The sequence below is a fragment of the Pyrgilauda ruficollis genome, unplaced genomic scaffold (assembly GCF_017590135.1).
Source record: "Pyrgilauda ruficollis isolate IOZ18807 unplaced genomic scaffold, ASM1759013v1 scaffold13, whole genome shotgun sequence".
Taxonomy (NCBI): domain Eukaryota; kingdom Metazoa; phylum Chordata; class Aves; order Passeriformes; family Passeridae; genus Pyrgilauda; species Pyrgilauda ruficollis.
Genome location: NW_024511432.1, coordinates 2808673 through 2824016, shown reverse-complemented (window position 1 = coordinate 2824016; position 15344 = coordinate 2808673). Strand labels below are relative to the sequence as shown.

The 15344-nt window shown below is 44.0% G+C and overlaps 1 protein-coding gene across 1 annotated transcript; it reads left to right on the top strand.

Moving 5' to 3' along the window:
* The first annotated feature begins 4158 nt into the window (after positions 1–4158).
* Positions 4159–14639, top strand: HSD17B2 (hydroxysteroid 17-beta dehydrogenase 2). The gene is made up of 5 exons (XM_041458949.1): positions 4159–4417; positions 9446–9658; positions 9946–10131; positions 12731–12868; positions 14281–14639. Exons 1-5 carry the CDS (start codon positions 4159–4161, stop codon positions 14637–14639), a joined length of 1155 nt encoding a protein of 384 aa, XP_041314883.1.
* Positions 14640–15344: the final 705 nt, after the last annotated feature.

Genomic DNA, 15344 nt, shown 5'->3' with positions numbered 1-15344 from the left:
GAAAATCTGTTTGCCCAAATGAATTTTGTTTATGGAAGTTCAACAGTTTCTGCATCCACAAGTGACATCCTGACAGGTGCTCATGTAGCCATTAAGTCCACCCAAATCCGAATGAATGACGGTGTTTACGTTCTCCCAGAAGCTGCAGCAATAAAAGTAATTTTTTTTCCTACAAGTCCTATATGTACTTAATCACTAGAATATTGTTTCTGTCTTGCTTAATGACTCATTTGTTGAAACAGATCCCAACCTGTTTTATGCTGAAATTATTTTCCAGGAAATATCTTGTATACCAGAACCTCCCTACAGAACCTGAAACACAGAGCCCTGACCCAAGCCACAAAAGAACAAGAAGCACAGGGAGCAGGAGCTCTCAGGAGCCACAGCTGAAAAAGCCTGAATCAGCAGGCAAAACAGAACAGTAAATTGAAGAGTTCTGTGGGAAATTATAACCTGAAATGAAAAACAAATCTGTGACTAGCAGAGAAAGCTGAAACAGAGATTGGAAGTGTAGAAAAAGTGCTTCATGCTTCGAGACAGTGAAATTGATGTGCCACTTGGGACAGAAGAATATCACTTGTACCCAGTTGGGACAGCAGCTATTGGATATGACACATGGTACTTCTGGCTGAAGGGAAAGTGCTGAAAGGAAAAAATACTGACTAGTAAATTATTGGAAAGTGCAAAGAAAGCCCATGGGAAAATGCCAAAGAATTGAAAAACAATGCAGGATGAGGTAACAGAGACAGGCCTGAAAACCTCGTGGTTGAACTGGAAGCTTCTACTATGCTGGAAAGTCAGAGAGGCTTGAAAAAATTATAAACATCAGGAAAATCACTGAACTCAAAAGGGAGCCATGAAAAGCAAGAAGAGATCTCATTACCAAGAAAAAACCAAGAAAGAGCTTGGTGGTGTATTTCAAAGAGGAGTGACCAGGCTCAGCTTCACCACATTTCAAAGGAACTGGGCAACCTGAACCTTCTTCTGCCCTTTTTTTTTTTTTTCTTTTGTGTTAAGAACAGCAATTAAAAGCACAGGCTGCATCCATCATGCTGAAAAACATAAAGCCAACACAGTATGACAGGACAAAATCTTCAAGAAATGGGGAGGAAGTAAGATAATGTCTGTGAAGAAGTGATTTAGCCTCCAGAATGGGAGTGTGGAGTCAACAATTTGATGTCTGTGATAAAGGTCCCACACACTGGAGAGGTGTCCTTGCTGTGTCCTGGGGACAGGGATACTGCAGCAGGTGAAAGGTGCTGTGACTGTTGGATTTGAAGGAAGACAAGGTGAATTTTTAGAGACTGGCTGTTCATGTTGCTGATGACCATGGAGTGATTGTTCTCCAGGAAAGCCATCTTCTTTTGCCATTGAATCATTGACTGTCCAGAGTCACCACGTACCATGGAGAGGTTTAGGTGGTAGGGCACATGTGAGATCTGCAAAGTCTCCAGGAGAAACATCAGGAACAGGCACGAAGTGCTCAGTGAGGCCCAGCAATGGCCCAGCTGCCAGGAGGATGCTCAGGATCAGATTTCTCTGCTGATGTTTTCCTCTGGCACGGATTGACTCTGGAATGAGGGTCCAGGCTTTAGTGCACACTCTGTACTTGTCATGGTATAAAGGGACTGAGGTGTTGTGAAGTGGCTCTGAAAAGCCATCCCTCTTCTCCTGGAAGAAATAACTGTCCAGGCAAGGATAGGGTGAGCTTAGCCCCACGTCAATTAACTTAAATCCATTCTCGTTGGAACACAGATGTCATGGTGATGCAAAATCCTGACAATCTGGAGGAGCCTTCCTTTTTCTAGGAAACTATAAGAAGAAGCTGAGATAATGGTGTCTATTCATAGCATGAGTAAGCATGGCATAGAGAAATAGGAAATAATGCAAACTCAATGGCAGTCCTGGGTTACTGTGCAGCTTTTAGAGCTGGAGACATCTCAAAAGTGTAAAGAGAAAAGTAGGTGTTTTTTCAAGATGAGTAGTTGGCACAGGATGATAAAAGTTACCTTGTGGCAAAATTGTGCTGAAAAATCCTCAAGTAGCAATCAGTCATTGCTGGTGTCAGGGCACCAGAGGCTTTGTGGAGTGGGTACTCCACGCTAGCATTTGTCAGCCAGTTTTAGATCATAACCTCCTTTCTGGTGTATATGATCACGTTTACATGGAATTTTATCCACCCACCTGGGCGAACACATGGTCAACTTCTCATTAAAGGAAGCCTTCAGTGGTTGTGTTTTATTTCAAAATGATAAAGTGAGCATTGATTCAGAGTCAGTCCCCTCAGCTGTTGCGCAGGGGTGTGGGTGCAGACAGGTGTGTCTGTGCACCATGGTGGGTGGGTGTATAAGGAATGCATGTGGCACCCCCAGCTTTCCAAATATTCCCCACCCTGCCAGCTGGGTCTGAGGGAGGGGCTGTGCATGGACACAAAGCCCATTTCAGTGGGGAGCATGGCAGGGGAGACTGGAGCAGAGGGGGAATCTCATGGAGCTCGTTCTAGCCACCCAGGCATGGTGGCCAGCCCAGCATAGCCCCTTGCCCAGCTCTGCCTCGTCCCCACAGGCTGAGGGGAGCCAGGGCAAACATCAGGCTGCAGGTGACAACTTCTGCCCCTGATCACACTATGGAAAAGCTCCATCTTGCTGTACCCTCAACTGCGAGGGCTCATGCTCTAAATGCCAGCGCATTTGTGAGCATCTAAATCGTGTGACAAAGACCAAATATGGAGAGAGCAAAATTCTCCAGGAAAATATTTAAGAAGATGCCTTAATGGACAGAAAGGTATAGCTGACCTCAAGAGCAGCATGCTAATAAAAGCAGAAGTAAATGGCAAAGTGAAAATATTTTTCTTTTTGTGCACTGGTGGGAGGATGGGTGGGTGAGTGTTCACAAGAGTCATGAATGATGGGCAGACCTCGAGGGTGATGTTTCTTTAAGAAAGTGACTTAATCTCTGGTGTAAACTACCTGCAGAGGTATGTAAACATTTTCACTGGCTGGAAAAGTGTATATTCAACAGATTTGTAATCCCTTAAAACCCCAAAGGCATAATGGAATGGGAATGTGCTCTGTTTCATGTCAGGTTTACACCAGGCGCTTCAGTTTTTCATGTCTGAAATCAGAGAGATCAGCACCACGTTGTCTTAGAAAACCAGCTACATCATGTTAGCTGGGTCTCTGGAACGTAGCCTTGCCTCTCAAATCAGTCACCAGGGATTTTTAAGCAGGGTTAAATATGCATGGCTAATTTTTATCTCAATCCCTTTGGCTGGCTGGCTTTTAATTTTTTTTTAATTGTTTAAATAACTTCCAGAACACAGCACAGTAGGTATTAAATCTCTTTAATGTATTTAATTGATTACTTTTTCCCCCCACACAACTTGCTGTGGCTATCAAGGCCAGTGATTCCTGCCAAAACCAAAGTGAATGTCATCACTGGAGATTAGCTGAAGACTCAGTCTCAGATGTGCTACCTTTGTTCACTTAACAAAGTGCCCCTCATGGCAAACCAGCAATCCCCCTGAATGTCCATTTACTCTAGGTATTTGCTGAATGTGGAGTAGGTAAATAGGCAGAGGTGGGCATTAAACTAGTGAAGGTAATTTGGGGCTTTTTGTTGAAAGAGGAGGGTTATCCATATGTGATAAAGCCCAAGACAGTTTGTGTTCTAGGGATTAAATAACCCTGGCCTGACTCATTTTTGTCACTGCCCATCACAAACCAGTTCCACTGAAACTACACCCTAAGTTATTTAAGCAGGAAAGCCCAACTATTCCTGGTAAAAGAAACTGCTGCTTTTCTCACTGTCTAGGAAAGTATACTTTAAAGAGATATATATATATATATATAAATAGCAGCTTCTCTTTTCCTGGAGCCAGTGCTTGCTACATCATGTCCATTCCTGGTGCTGTCAATCATTATCCAGCCAGCACATTGTTCAGAAGGTGGAGCTGTCAGGCAGAAAGAATGAAAGGTAAGGAAAGGAAGGCTCCTGCTCCTTGCTGATGCCAAGGGTAAGTGAGATTATGTCAAACCTTTAAACAGAGTCCCCTTTCTCTGCCCCACCCCCTGCTCCTATATAACACACACTGCATTTAGCAATACCTGCTTCCACCCAGCCAGCAGTGGGGTGAGTGCTGCCTGCTCCCTCCTGCTGATGGATGCTGCAGCCAGCAGCCCCCTTGGGTGGCTCTGTGCTGGTGTCACCTCGCTTTTTGGGGTCACCATGGCCCAGAGGAGCCCGCTGGACAAAGCAAAGGTGCTGCTGTGCAGCCTCCTGCCTGCCTTGCTGTGCGTGGCCGCGCTGGGGGCTGGCGAGGGGCTGGGGGTGTTTGTGGCCATGTGCCTGCTCTGCTCTGCGTGCCTGGGGGACAGGGACCTGCTGCCCGTGGGTGACAGAGCCGTGCTCATCACAGGTAAGGTGCTGCCAGGGCACAGAAATGAACAAAACCTGCCTTTTTCACAAGTGGGCTGGAAAACTTCTTGTCCTCGGGTTAGTGCATGCTTTGTGAGAGTTCCTTTTATCCTTTTCTTTTTCTGCTCGTTGTATTTGCTTTGGCAGAGATGGTTTTTTCCAGGTAAATAAGTGCTCTGAAATTAAGTAGAAAAGCATCTTAATAGATGCTATTATTTTTTTAGTGTCTCATTTAATCTTTACAAGTAGCTTTTTAGACATACTTGTGAAATTAACTGGTGCAAGAAGCACAAGAATACTTATGATGGTCTAATTTTTTAGGAGCGACATTAATTCCTGGGAGCCCTCAGAACACTAAATTCATTCATTGCTTTTGTTTACTTGAATTAATTGTGCTGGTAATGGATGTACAGTTGTCTTCTGGGTGTGTGTGTACATACTGCACATTGTGTCTATCATGCACATATTTCAAGACTGTGGTTTGGTGCCATCTCTTTGAAACCCTCTGTGAAATCATTTAGGAGGGAGTAATTCACTAGTAGAGAAAGTTCAGAGCTAATTAATTCAGTCTCTATTACCACTGTGATCTACTCAAAACCCACTTTTATTTTGCAGGGATGGCATTTTTGTAGTTTTATGGCTTTTCTCCTGTTTCCTCTAAAACTTTAGGTGTTGTTTATTTAGATGTTGCTTATTTGTGTTAATCAAACCTTTAAACTGGAGTGCCTGCCGACTGCTTTTTGCATTTTTAATTTGCTGGGTTTTGTTTTATTTTCTGTGTTTTTCCCCCCTCTGGAATGCTGCATTAACTTTCTTTGGTTTATATATAGCAATTTCTAGCAGAATTTCATTTTGTTTTATAGGGACACCTGGAAATAATTTAGTTTTGCCTAGCAAGCTTTAATACAGGGATTAAATATAAAAGTTGAGAGAGGACAAGATCAGCAGCCAGTGCTCCCCTTGCAGTTTACCTGCCAGCTGGGTTTCTCCCTGCAGGTGTGTCAGATGAGGATGGATATTGGTGTGGGCAATAGGGAGCAATCCTTTCCCACCCCTGCAGGCTCAGGGGATGTGCTTGCACTTGGGCATCTCCTTGCTCTTTGTAAGCCTGCAAATCTTCAGGAAAAAGCACTCCCTGGGAGCTTCTCTGCTCTGGAGTCTGAATTAAACAATATGAGGGAGCTAGGAACACTTGGGTACAGTCCAGTAAGGGAATGTGCTTTCCTTGTACCTGTTCTGCAACTGTCCTGGAGAAATGCAAGTTTGGACATCTCTGACAGCTGATTCATTTGAGGAGACTCTTCTTTGTCTTTATTGGAGTCCTATGCAATCCATCAAACCCTCCATCAACTGAAACAGAAGTTTTACTCAACCTGTATTTTGGTTAAATTGCTCTGATTGTAGTCTTTTTCCCCATACCAACTACAGGATGTGTGTCTCTTGTTCATTTGCAGGTGCAAGGTGCCTTTAAGTAGATTTTGGTGTGATTTTCTCCAGTTTAGACAAGACCTCAGGCAGGCACTTGGTGGAAAGTGGTGATTTTAATTATTTTTTCTTTTTTCCTCTGCCTTTCAGCCCCACAGGGCTGAGGAATGTGGCTGTGTCCTGAGCAGCTGCCAGGTATTCTTGAGAGCCTTTGGCCAGAGGCTGGAGCAAGCTCTGCTGCTCTCCCTGGATCCTGTCACGTGTTGTTCTGGTCCTCTTTGGATGTTCCTTGTACCACTGCTGCTCTGCATCATTTATTTAAGCCAGCAGTTCACTGGAGTACCAGGATAAGGGAAAAACTGTGCCCAGTGCTCAAAATACTTCTTCACATGGATAACTGTGGGCATGTGGGCAGGCTGGAACCATCGCTCAAACTGATGTGGATCCTCTTGGATCCACAGCTGGAGCTCCAATGTCCTTAAACAGAAGCTCCTGGCATGCAAATGCTTTAGTGGTAAATGCAACAGCCACCTACCCTAAAAATTAAATTATTACCATGATCTGAAGTAACAGGAGTTGTGAAACTCTGTCCCTGGTTAGTCTGTGTGCGCTGGGATGAATTTCTCCAGTTAATTTGGTCTTTCCATTCTTGGGGTGTGTTTAGCATGAGTTAATTGTAAATTCTCAGTAATGGGTCAGTCACAGTCAGCAGTGACTGCTTTCCTTAAAATAAGTCTTCTCATAACCCACAAATTATTTTTGGCATAGAAGCATGAGTGTGATTGGGAGGGAATTATCCGGTTTTTTCCCCCTATGGAGACTCTTTGAATTCTAGGATTTGGAAGAGTAAAGCTTCTCTGGACTTCAATAACAGGTCTGAAACTCAAATCATATTTGTTTTGGAATAAAAAAACCAGGAACAAACCCAGCATCAGGCAATGATCAAAACAACTTTTATTGCTTTCTTGGAATTGCTGTGCCCATCCCAAGTTGAAGTTGCATTCTATTCTGCCCAATTTCAAGTTAAAGCTGCATCATAAAACTTAGGTAATATGTAGCTGTGGCTGTGTACTTTCTGGGAATGATGAAAGAGGAAGGATTTGATCTAAAAGTAGGGTTTTTCACAAAAAGAAAAAGAAGGAAAGTCACCCCACCCCCAACCTTAGAAATCTGTTGTGTCTGGGAGATTTGCAGGCTTCTTCATTTCTCTTTAGGGAATTCAAAGAATGCAGGTTTATTCAGTCAGGTCAGGTCTGGAGAAGCTTCATGAGATATTTGTACTGTTCTGGTGTATCTTCAACAAATTGCAGACTTCAAAAATGCTAAAAAGCTGATTTTTTTTTTTCTTCCTAGGAATTAAATAGAGCATGAGTAATTATTTTCTACTTTTTCAAGATGCACTGATTGACACAGACATTTAGTACGTGTTTTCTTCAAGCCACCTGGAATTAATATTTTTCACCTTTCAGGACTAAAGCCCCAAGTACAAGACAGAACCCAGAAAAGAGGATCTAACATGCTTATGATGAGTCTCTTTGGCATTCTAATTCTATTGACAATATATTTTGAATGTAGGAGCAGACCTGTGAATAACTCTGATATGTTTCCTGGTGTGCCAAAATCACAGACTAACCCTCAGAAGTTTATAGTAAGGTTAAGTGGGGAGTATTGCAGATCTTTCACAAACAAGAAAATAGTAAAATATCTGGTGGGAGTTCCAGTCCTTAGTCTCACATTCAGATCTCCAGGGTTTGGGAACTGAACATTGCTGTAGTAAAGGAGATGCTGGATCCAGGGCACAGCAGCATCCAGGAGCTTTCTCTGCTAAGGTTACAGAGGAGGATCTGTAACCTTAGCAGACATTGTGGAACAGGATGATGCTTTCCAGTGTAAAAACTGTATTAATTTATTAAACTCCTAATTTTTCTCCTAATCTTATCCTCTGCAAAGCTCCTGAAACCCAGTCCCTATGAACTCCTTCCCTGTCACTTCCTGTGTCACTTCACTGGGAGGCTTGGTGGGGACATGGGTGATGTGTTTCTTTCCTTATGGAGTAAGTTTCACTGCAGGTGGGAAGAATGGAAACCAGAATTTAAATAATGAGAGAAAACACTTAAAATTAACTTAAAATTAACTTGGTGGTGTTGGTTGATGGGAAGCTGAATGTGACCCAGCACTGTGTGCTGACAGCCCAGACACCCAACTGTGCCCTGGGCTCCTTCCAAAAACACCAAAACTTACAAAAATGGGCTTCAGGGGAGGGGGGATTCTGACATGGGCCTGCTGAAGTGAGAAAAGCCTTCCAGAGAAGGCTACAAAAATGATCAGAGGACTTGGAACCCCTCTCCTGTGAATACGGGTGCAGAGAGCTGGGATGATTCTGGGGAGACCTTGGAGGTCCTTCCAGCACCTAAAGGGGCTCCAGGAGAGCTGGTGACAAAGGCATGAAGTGACAGGACAGGGGGGAATGGCTTCAAACTGAAAGACAGCAGGTCTGGATCAGATATTAGGAAGAAATGCTTCCCTGTGAGGGTGGGCAGGCCCTGGCACAGGTGCCCAGAGAAGCTGTGGCTGCCCCTGGGTCCCTGGAAGTGCCCAAGGCCAGGCTGGGCAGGGCTTGGAGCACCCTGGGATAGTGGAAGGTGTCCCTGCCCATGGCAGGGGGCTGGAATGAGATGATCTTCCAGGTCATTTCCAACCCAAACCATTCTGTCTTTTATTCTATAACAGCAGCAAAGTACTCTGTCACAGGGAGCGACTAATGAATCAAATTATTTGTTGAATATCTTTAATTGGTACTACACAACTGTGATCCCAAAGACCATTGTTTGTTTGCTCTAATAGTGCTTCCTGCAGCTGCTAGGTCATTCCTTTATATAGACAAAGATTGGGAATAAGTTTGGAAGAGGCTAGAGAGGATAAGAGAAATTCTGATGCAAATTTCCATGAATTCAATAGCTGACTTAGCACAAAAATGTAATTTGAAAGCTTTCTTAGGTTCTGAAAGCATTGGATGCTTTGCAGGTAAAGCAACAGTTGCTTGGTTTTGGCTTGGTTACAGTCTGTAATAAAAAGTGCTTATCTGTGGGATCTTCTGTGGTAGATGTGTGAATGAAATAATGCTAATTTTTGGAAGGTAGAAATAGAATCCAAGAATTTGAATCTGAAAGTTCTGTAATTGCTTTACCCATTGGAGGTTTCAAATTAAAACATTAGTGTGGTGGGTTTTTTTGGTGTTTGTTTTTTTCTCTTACATGCTTTTGTTGTCAAGTTGCAGTCTGAATTTTTGTATAAAACCAAAGTAGGGCTTTATTTCTTCTCTATGTATAAAGTCAGAGCATCTGTCTGTGGCAGAGGGTGAGCTGATTCCACCAGCTCTGAGTCAGGAGAACATGGCCTGTCAATCTTTGAGGAACATTTAAAAGTCCAGCTCCTCAAACTTCAGAACCGAACCTTTCTTTCTACTGACATATGTATTTCAGGGACTTTCTCATCATATTTCTGTTTATATTTGCATGGCTTTCCAATGTGTGTATTTATTTTATTTATTTTTTAAAAGACCGTGTAGGACAGATGTACTTCCCAAGTTTTTTGATGTTTTCAGGAAGTGACACTGGGATTGGACACGCACTGGCTAAACACCTGGACAGCTTGGGTTTTGTTGTGTTTGCTGGGGTTTTGAACAAGGATGGCCCTGGAGCTGAGGAGCTGCGGCGCTCCTGCTCCCAGAGACTCTCTGTCCTGCAGCTGGATATCACCAACACCACTCAGGTCAAGGAGGCCTACCTGACAGTCTCAGAGAAGGTGCAAAATGCAGGTACAGCTTTTTTCTCCCCCCTTTACAATGGAAGTCCTGATGTAGCAGCTCAGCAGTTGCAGCTCTTCGCTGTTGGCTGCACCATGGCTTAGGTGTGTAGGACATTTCCATCCAAACTTCTGTTTTCTGGGATATGGGAAGATGGTAGTGACAGGTCAAGGAGTGGGGAATGTGCATCTGCAGGTCTGCTCTGTTTTGGTCTGGAGTCACCATCCAGCTCACTGGTCTAATCCTTATGGAGTTCTTGTCCTTGTGTGCTGCAGCCTTGTGCTTTCTCCTCTTCCCAGGACTCTGGGGTGTCGTGAACAACGCCGGAATCCTGGGCTTCCCTGCTGATGGGGAGCTGCTCCCCATGAGCACCTACAGGCACTGCATGGAGGTGAATTTCTTTGGGGCTGTGGAGGTGTCCAAGACCTTCTTGCCATTGCTCCGGAAATCGCAGGGCAGGCTGGTGAACATGTCCAGCATGGCAGGTGAGCCGGGCTAAAGCACCAAATAAAGTCCTGGAGCAAATGCCCAGGAAGGGGTTTGTCAGTCTGGGTTGTCAGTACACCCCGGGGATAAATGTTAAGGTAATAAATCCAGAATTTTCTTTAGTTTGGCACACTACTCCCAGAAAACAGCCTTTAAAGAAGAGTTAATGTGGCTAAAATATGCTGTGACAAAAAACCCAGTAAAATTCAGATCTTGTGTTCTAGATGCAATGAGAGATAACTTTGTGAGCTTCCATAGGGATGGGTAGTACATTTCATTTCAGTACATTTCATTTCAGTACAGTACATTTCTATAACATGTTCAGGCAGAAGTCTGTGACCACCTCAGTTTGTGATATCTGCTGATAACTTGGAAGCTGTGTGCCTATATTTCTCTAAAAATATTTTGGATGTCTTAGAAATACGCAGGCCTAACTTATTAGCAAAGTGGTATTTTGCCATGAAAAAAAATATTTTGAAAAGGTTTTGAATTTTAACATATGCTTTTCCTTTCTTTCCCTAAAATCAATCTATCTATCTATCTATCTATCTATCTATCTATCTATCTATCTATCTATCTATTCATGTCTTTATAACATGACCTTCTATTCTAGGAGGACAGCTGAGATGCTAAGATGTAGGAACTAATGTAATACAGTAATGCAGTATCTGGTAGCCAGCAGCTGAGGAGAAAGAATGCTCCTTTGAAAGTGAGACCTGCTAGAAGCAGGAGGTTGTGCTGCTGGAAAGTATTTTGGAGTAAGAGCTCTTAGGGATTTGCTGGGTCATGTGCACCCCACATTTCCCTTTGCCCTTCTGCATAGCTGGAGTCCCCCTGAACCCTACTGCATTGCTGGGGTGACTTGTGGAGGCGTTACCTGATGTTCCCCTTATGCTGAGGATGTGGCTGCAGCCTGGCTCTGGAACTGTTTTCTCTCAATAATCCCAGATATGCTCTGTGTTTGCATGTCTGTGTTCATGGTTTATTGCTGACACTCTGAGAAATCAGGGCTGAATTATCAGAAGAGCCTTTCTGCTGCTGCTCTGAGGCCAGAGCCCTGTTTCCTGTTTCCTCTGTGCACCCAAGTGAAGCTCTCACTGTGGGTGTTTTGGGGCAGATGTCTTAATTCCTTGTGAGAATCCCTGAACTGCCTTGAAGGAATAAATGCATTTATCTCTGTACTGAGTAGTTTGGCCTTACAGGAGCTGATAATGACCCTGCTTAAACTCCAGCTGTCTGCAGAGATGTTGTTGCACACAGGCTGGTTTGGGTGAAAGAGTTTCCTCTCAACTCAGGGTCTGGTGGTCCTTTGGTAAAACATTAGTGGAGAACTGAGTGAGATCTCATTGTGCTGAATCTATTCCTGTGTAGGGCTCATTTAACTGGGCTCAGGTTAGCCTGACCTCAGAGGGAAAAGTATGTGATTCAATTGGCTCAAACCAATCCAGCTTATTCAGATGCATACAGAAGAATAATTAACATATAATAGGCCTGATTTCTTCAAGGGAATGGCTCTGTGTAAACAGCTCCTGTCATACCTTGGTCATCCCAGTACAATACCCAACAGCACCAGTGGCTTACCTGAAAATCCCCCTGTATCTGAGGTGTTTTCCTTTAAAATACTCAAGCACATTGAGTTGAGTGTGTAGCATGTGAAACAGTCAGGATGTGCCCAACTGCCCCTGCAGGCAGGAGAAGGAGGGATGTGCCTCAAGGAAAGGCTTGTCCATTCTGTTCCCTGCTCCCAGCACAGCCTGTGGTGGCTGTGGTGATCTTAAACCTGTGTGGTGATAACACCAATCTTGTGGGGGAGGTGGGAGGGCTGAAGAAGATGCTCAAATCAAAGCATGTTTGGATTTTTCTAGCACAGAAGAAATGGCAATCTGCCAGTTTTTGGGACAGAGGAAATCTCTTCATTTGGAAGATACTGTTTTCTGGAAGCTTGTTTTTGTAAATTTACTGGATGTTCTCTTAGCTTTCCCATCTGAACCAATGTTTCTGGGATTGAAAAAGATGGGGTATAACTATAGGCAGGGGATCTGCTTCTAAGCTGCGACCTCTCAGGGAGTCCAGTCACTCATGGGGTATGATTCCAGCTTTGGTTTTCCCCCACTCTTGCATTATTATTTCTCTGGCCTTTCTGGAAAGAACAGGAAAGAAAGTTGCCTTTATAAAGTTAGAATTACTTACCCTGTTCTAACTGTGGTTTATTGTAGGGGCTTGAAATTTGTGTTACAGTGACAAGAACAGGAGTATAAAACTACTACTTCACTATTTATATGAACTAAATCATTGTTTCTCAAATCAACAGTCATAACTTTCAGCAGTTTTTACCCTTAAATGCAGTCCAGTTTATTTTTCTTTCCTACAAGGTGTCTTACCAGGTGTTACTGAGCATAACTGCTGTAAGCAACTGTTCATTTACAACTTTCACTCTTTTTTAACCTCTAACAAGAAGTGATTCCCTCACTAACTTGCCTTTAACCTCAGGGAGAGAGATATAATTTTGGTTGTGCTATAATCTCCCTTGTAAATCGTGAAAATAAAGGCTGGCAAGAGCCACTGTCGAGGTTTATCAGGTTTCTATTGCTCCTGCAGGAGGCATTCCACTGCCGAGGTATGCTGCATACGGGGCATCCAAAGCAGCCCTGTCCATGTTTTCTGGAGTAATGAGGCAAGAGCTTTCCAAATGGGGCATTAAAGTCACGGCAATTCATCCATCAGGCTTCAGAACAGGTCGGTGCTTGACATTTTGGGTTGTTCTTTCTGCCTCTCCTCTTTCCCTGTAGTTCAGCAGCCTCAAACAGAGCCCTGAGTTATTCTCAGGGGTCAGATGTTTTTTTCCCATTCTTTATGTGGGTTATGGAAATGAAGTTCAGTGTTTTTTTGTGAGAATGTTCCCCCCAGCTCTGCACACTGCCTGCCTCCCCTCTCCTGGGCAGAGCTTTGCTTTGAGACAGGGCAGATTTTGGTGCCTTCCCTTTGCCCCAGCTTTGTTGGAGCTGACAGAGCAGCACTGTGTGCCCAATTTGAGTGTTAGGGCTCACTTGTCCTGCTTGGGAGCTTCAGGTCCCCCCTCACTCCTCCCTTCCTCAATATCAGAGCTCTCTCTATTGGGCTGTTCTGTCTTGCATGGCAGTATCTGCAGCTGTACCTGTCACCCTGCTTGCTTGCTGCCAATATCCTCTGATCTTTCCTCTCCGCTCCTTCCCTGTGTGCTCCTGCTGCTTTCTGTTCCAAATTCTCCTCCTTCTTCAACTGAGCACTTTTTGCAGAGCCTGTCCAGGTTCCAGACTCATCTCCTGCTGCACATGCCTCACTGCACCCATGTCTACCCAGAGGATTTTTTTATGTCAGTGTAAATCACATTGGTCTTTTTCATAAAATGCTACTTCCCTGAATGCTTCCCTCCTGGGAAGGGTCCTGGGAGGCTCTGCGCTCTGACAGTTTTGTGTGGCCAGTGGAACCTGCCTGAGACTTCACCTTCAGGGCCCTGCTTAGCTGTTCTCATGTTTAAGGGTAAAATTATGTCCTGGAATTCGAGATTTAATTATATTTTTAAAGATATTTTTTTTTTTTGCAATGCTTAATTTTTGGTAGTTAGGCAACGATTCCATTGGAGAAGCCCCTGCTTTCATTCCTACATTATGCAAATGGGAGGACAAACAGATTAAATTACAGTTCTAAATCTGTCCTAATAGAATGCTAATCCTTCAGGAAACTAGTTATTGGAATACTGGTGTCTCCTGTGAAAGGGCAGCTTAGCACTTGGCCAACCCAAATGAATCCTGTTCATCTTAGTTTGCTGTCTTCAGTTTATAATAAATACTGATTGGAAACCCCCACAAAATGAATCGGGACAGAATGGCAAAGTGGGGAGGAGGGGGAAAGAAAAAATACTGTTTTGGCTGTGAGAGCATTTTTAGGTAGAGCAGGGAGCCATGTGGGGCATGAACTTTGTGCTTTTTTGCGTAGCACAACACACTTGTGCTTTCCTCCTCTTCCAGCTAAAAGCACTGGCTGCTGACCAGCTGTGGTGTTTGTTCTTCACTGCCCCACTTTGGATCAACTCTGCCAATTAATTACAGAGTTATTTCTTTAAATCCAGCCCCAAACCCACTTGCTGAACTGTGATGTTTCTACTGCAGGTATCGAAGGCACAGCGGAGCAGTGGGACAGACAGGAGAAGGAGCTGATGGAGAACCTCCCTGCAGACACCAGGCAGGCCTATGGAGAGGAATATCTCCTGGGGCTGAGGAATTACCTCCTCCACCTGCCCTCCCACTGTGACCCCGACCTGTCCCCAGTGCTGGGCTCTGTCCTGCACGCTCTGCTGGCCAGGAGACCCCAGGGCCTCTACACCCCTGGCAAGGGGGCCTACATCCCCCTCTGCATCTTCTGCTGCTTCCCCCTCTGGTTCTATGACTTCTTCATCAGCAAGGTGCTGAGGGCTGGCTCTGTTCCAAGGCAGCTCAGAACACCAGGAGATGAAGGCAAGAACCTCTGAGGTGTCCACTGGTGTTTATCTCACTGGGTGAGGTAGCTGGGAAGAGCTCTGTGCAGACACTGCTGCTTATTGTGCTGTCATTGTTAAGTTGCATTAACGTTAAATCTTTGTGTTGTGGATAAGCATAAATAGAAAGCTATTACCAGACAGGGCATTTTTTGAGGAATTTCAGTGTTTTCCTGTTGTCTTTGTATCCTGCTTTCCATATAAGGTACCTCATAAAATTATATAGTTCCTGTCTGCTTCTAAGGGCATCACCAACATGCAGAGAGATGCAGAACGTGTTTTGTTGAAGCAAAACAAAAACCCCTAGAGAGTCACCAACCTTAAATTTTGTAAAAAGTTAAATATATTCCTGTTGTTGAAGAGACTTAAAACTGGGTAATGCAAATCGTCTCTACAGCTTCAGCCTAATATGTTTGGGGTCTGGTGTTTTCATTCTGTTGTTGAACCTGAGAAATGATTGTCCTTTTCTCCCCAAGTTTTGTAATGTATATATTCTGTTTCAGTGTATAGTTTTAAAGTTTGTCTTGTGTTCTCTTTGCTAGAATAAGCAACATAAATTGGTTGGGGGGGGGGAATGAATGCAAATAGATCAAGATCTTTATGAAGAGATGAATAATTTCCTTCCTACAGTACTAAAAGTAGTCATAGTGGGTGTATCAGCTGCTAATTTGATCTGTCTGGGTCATTCTGTGCATTGCC

Coding starts and splice junctions, on each gene's coding strand:
- HSD17B2 (XM_041458949.1), top strand. CDS start 4,159: ATGGATGCTGCAGCCAGCAGCCCCCTTGGGTGGCTCTGTGCTGGTGTC. Junction 9,659..9,945: donor AGAGAAGGTGCAAAATGCAG/GTACAGCTTTTT, acceptor TCCTCTTCCCAG/GACTCTGGGGTGTCGTGAAC. Junction 10,132..12,730: donor GAACATGTCCAGCATGGCAG/GTGAGCCGGGCT, acceptor TTGCTCCTGCAG/GAGGCATTCCACTGCCGAGG.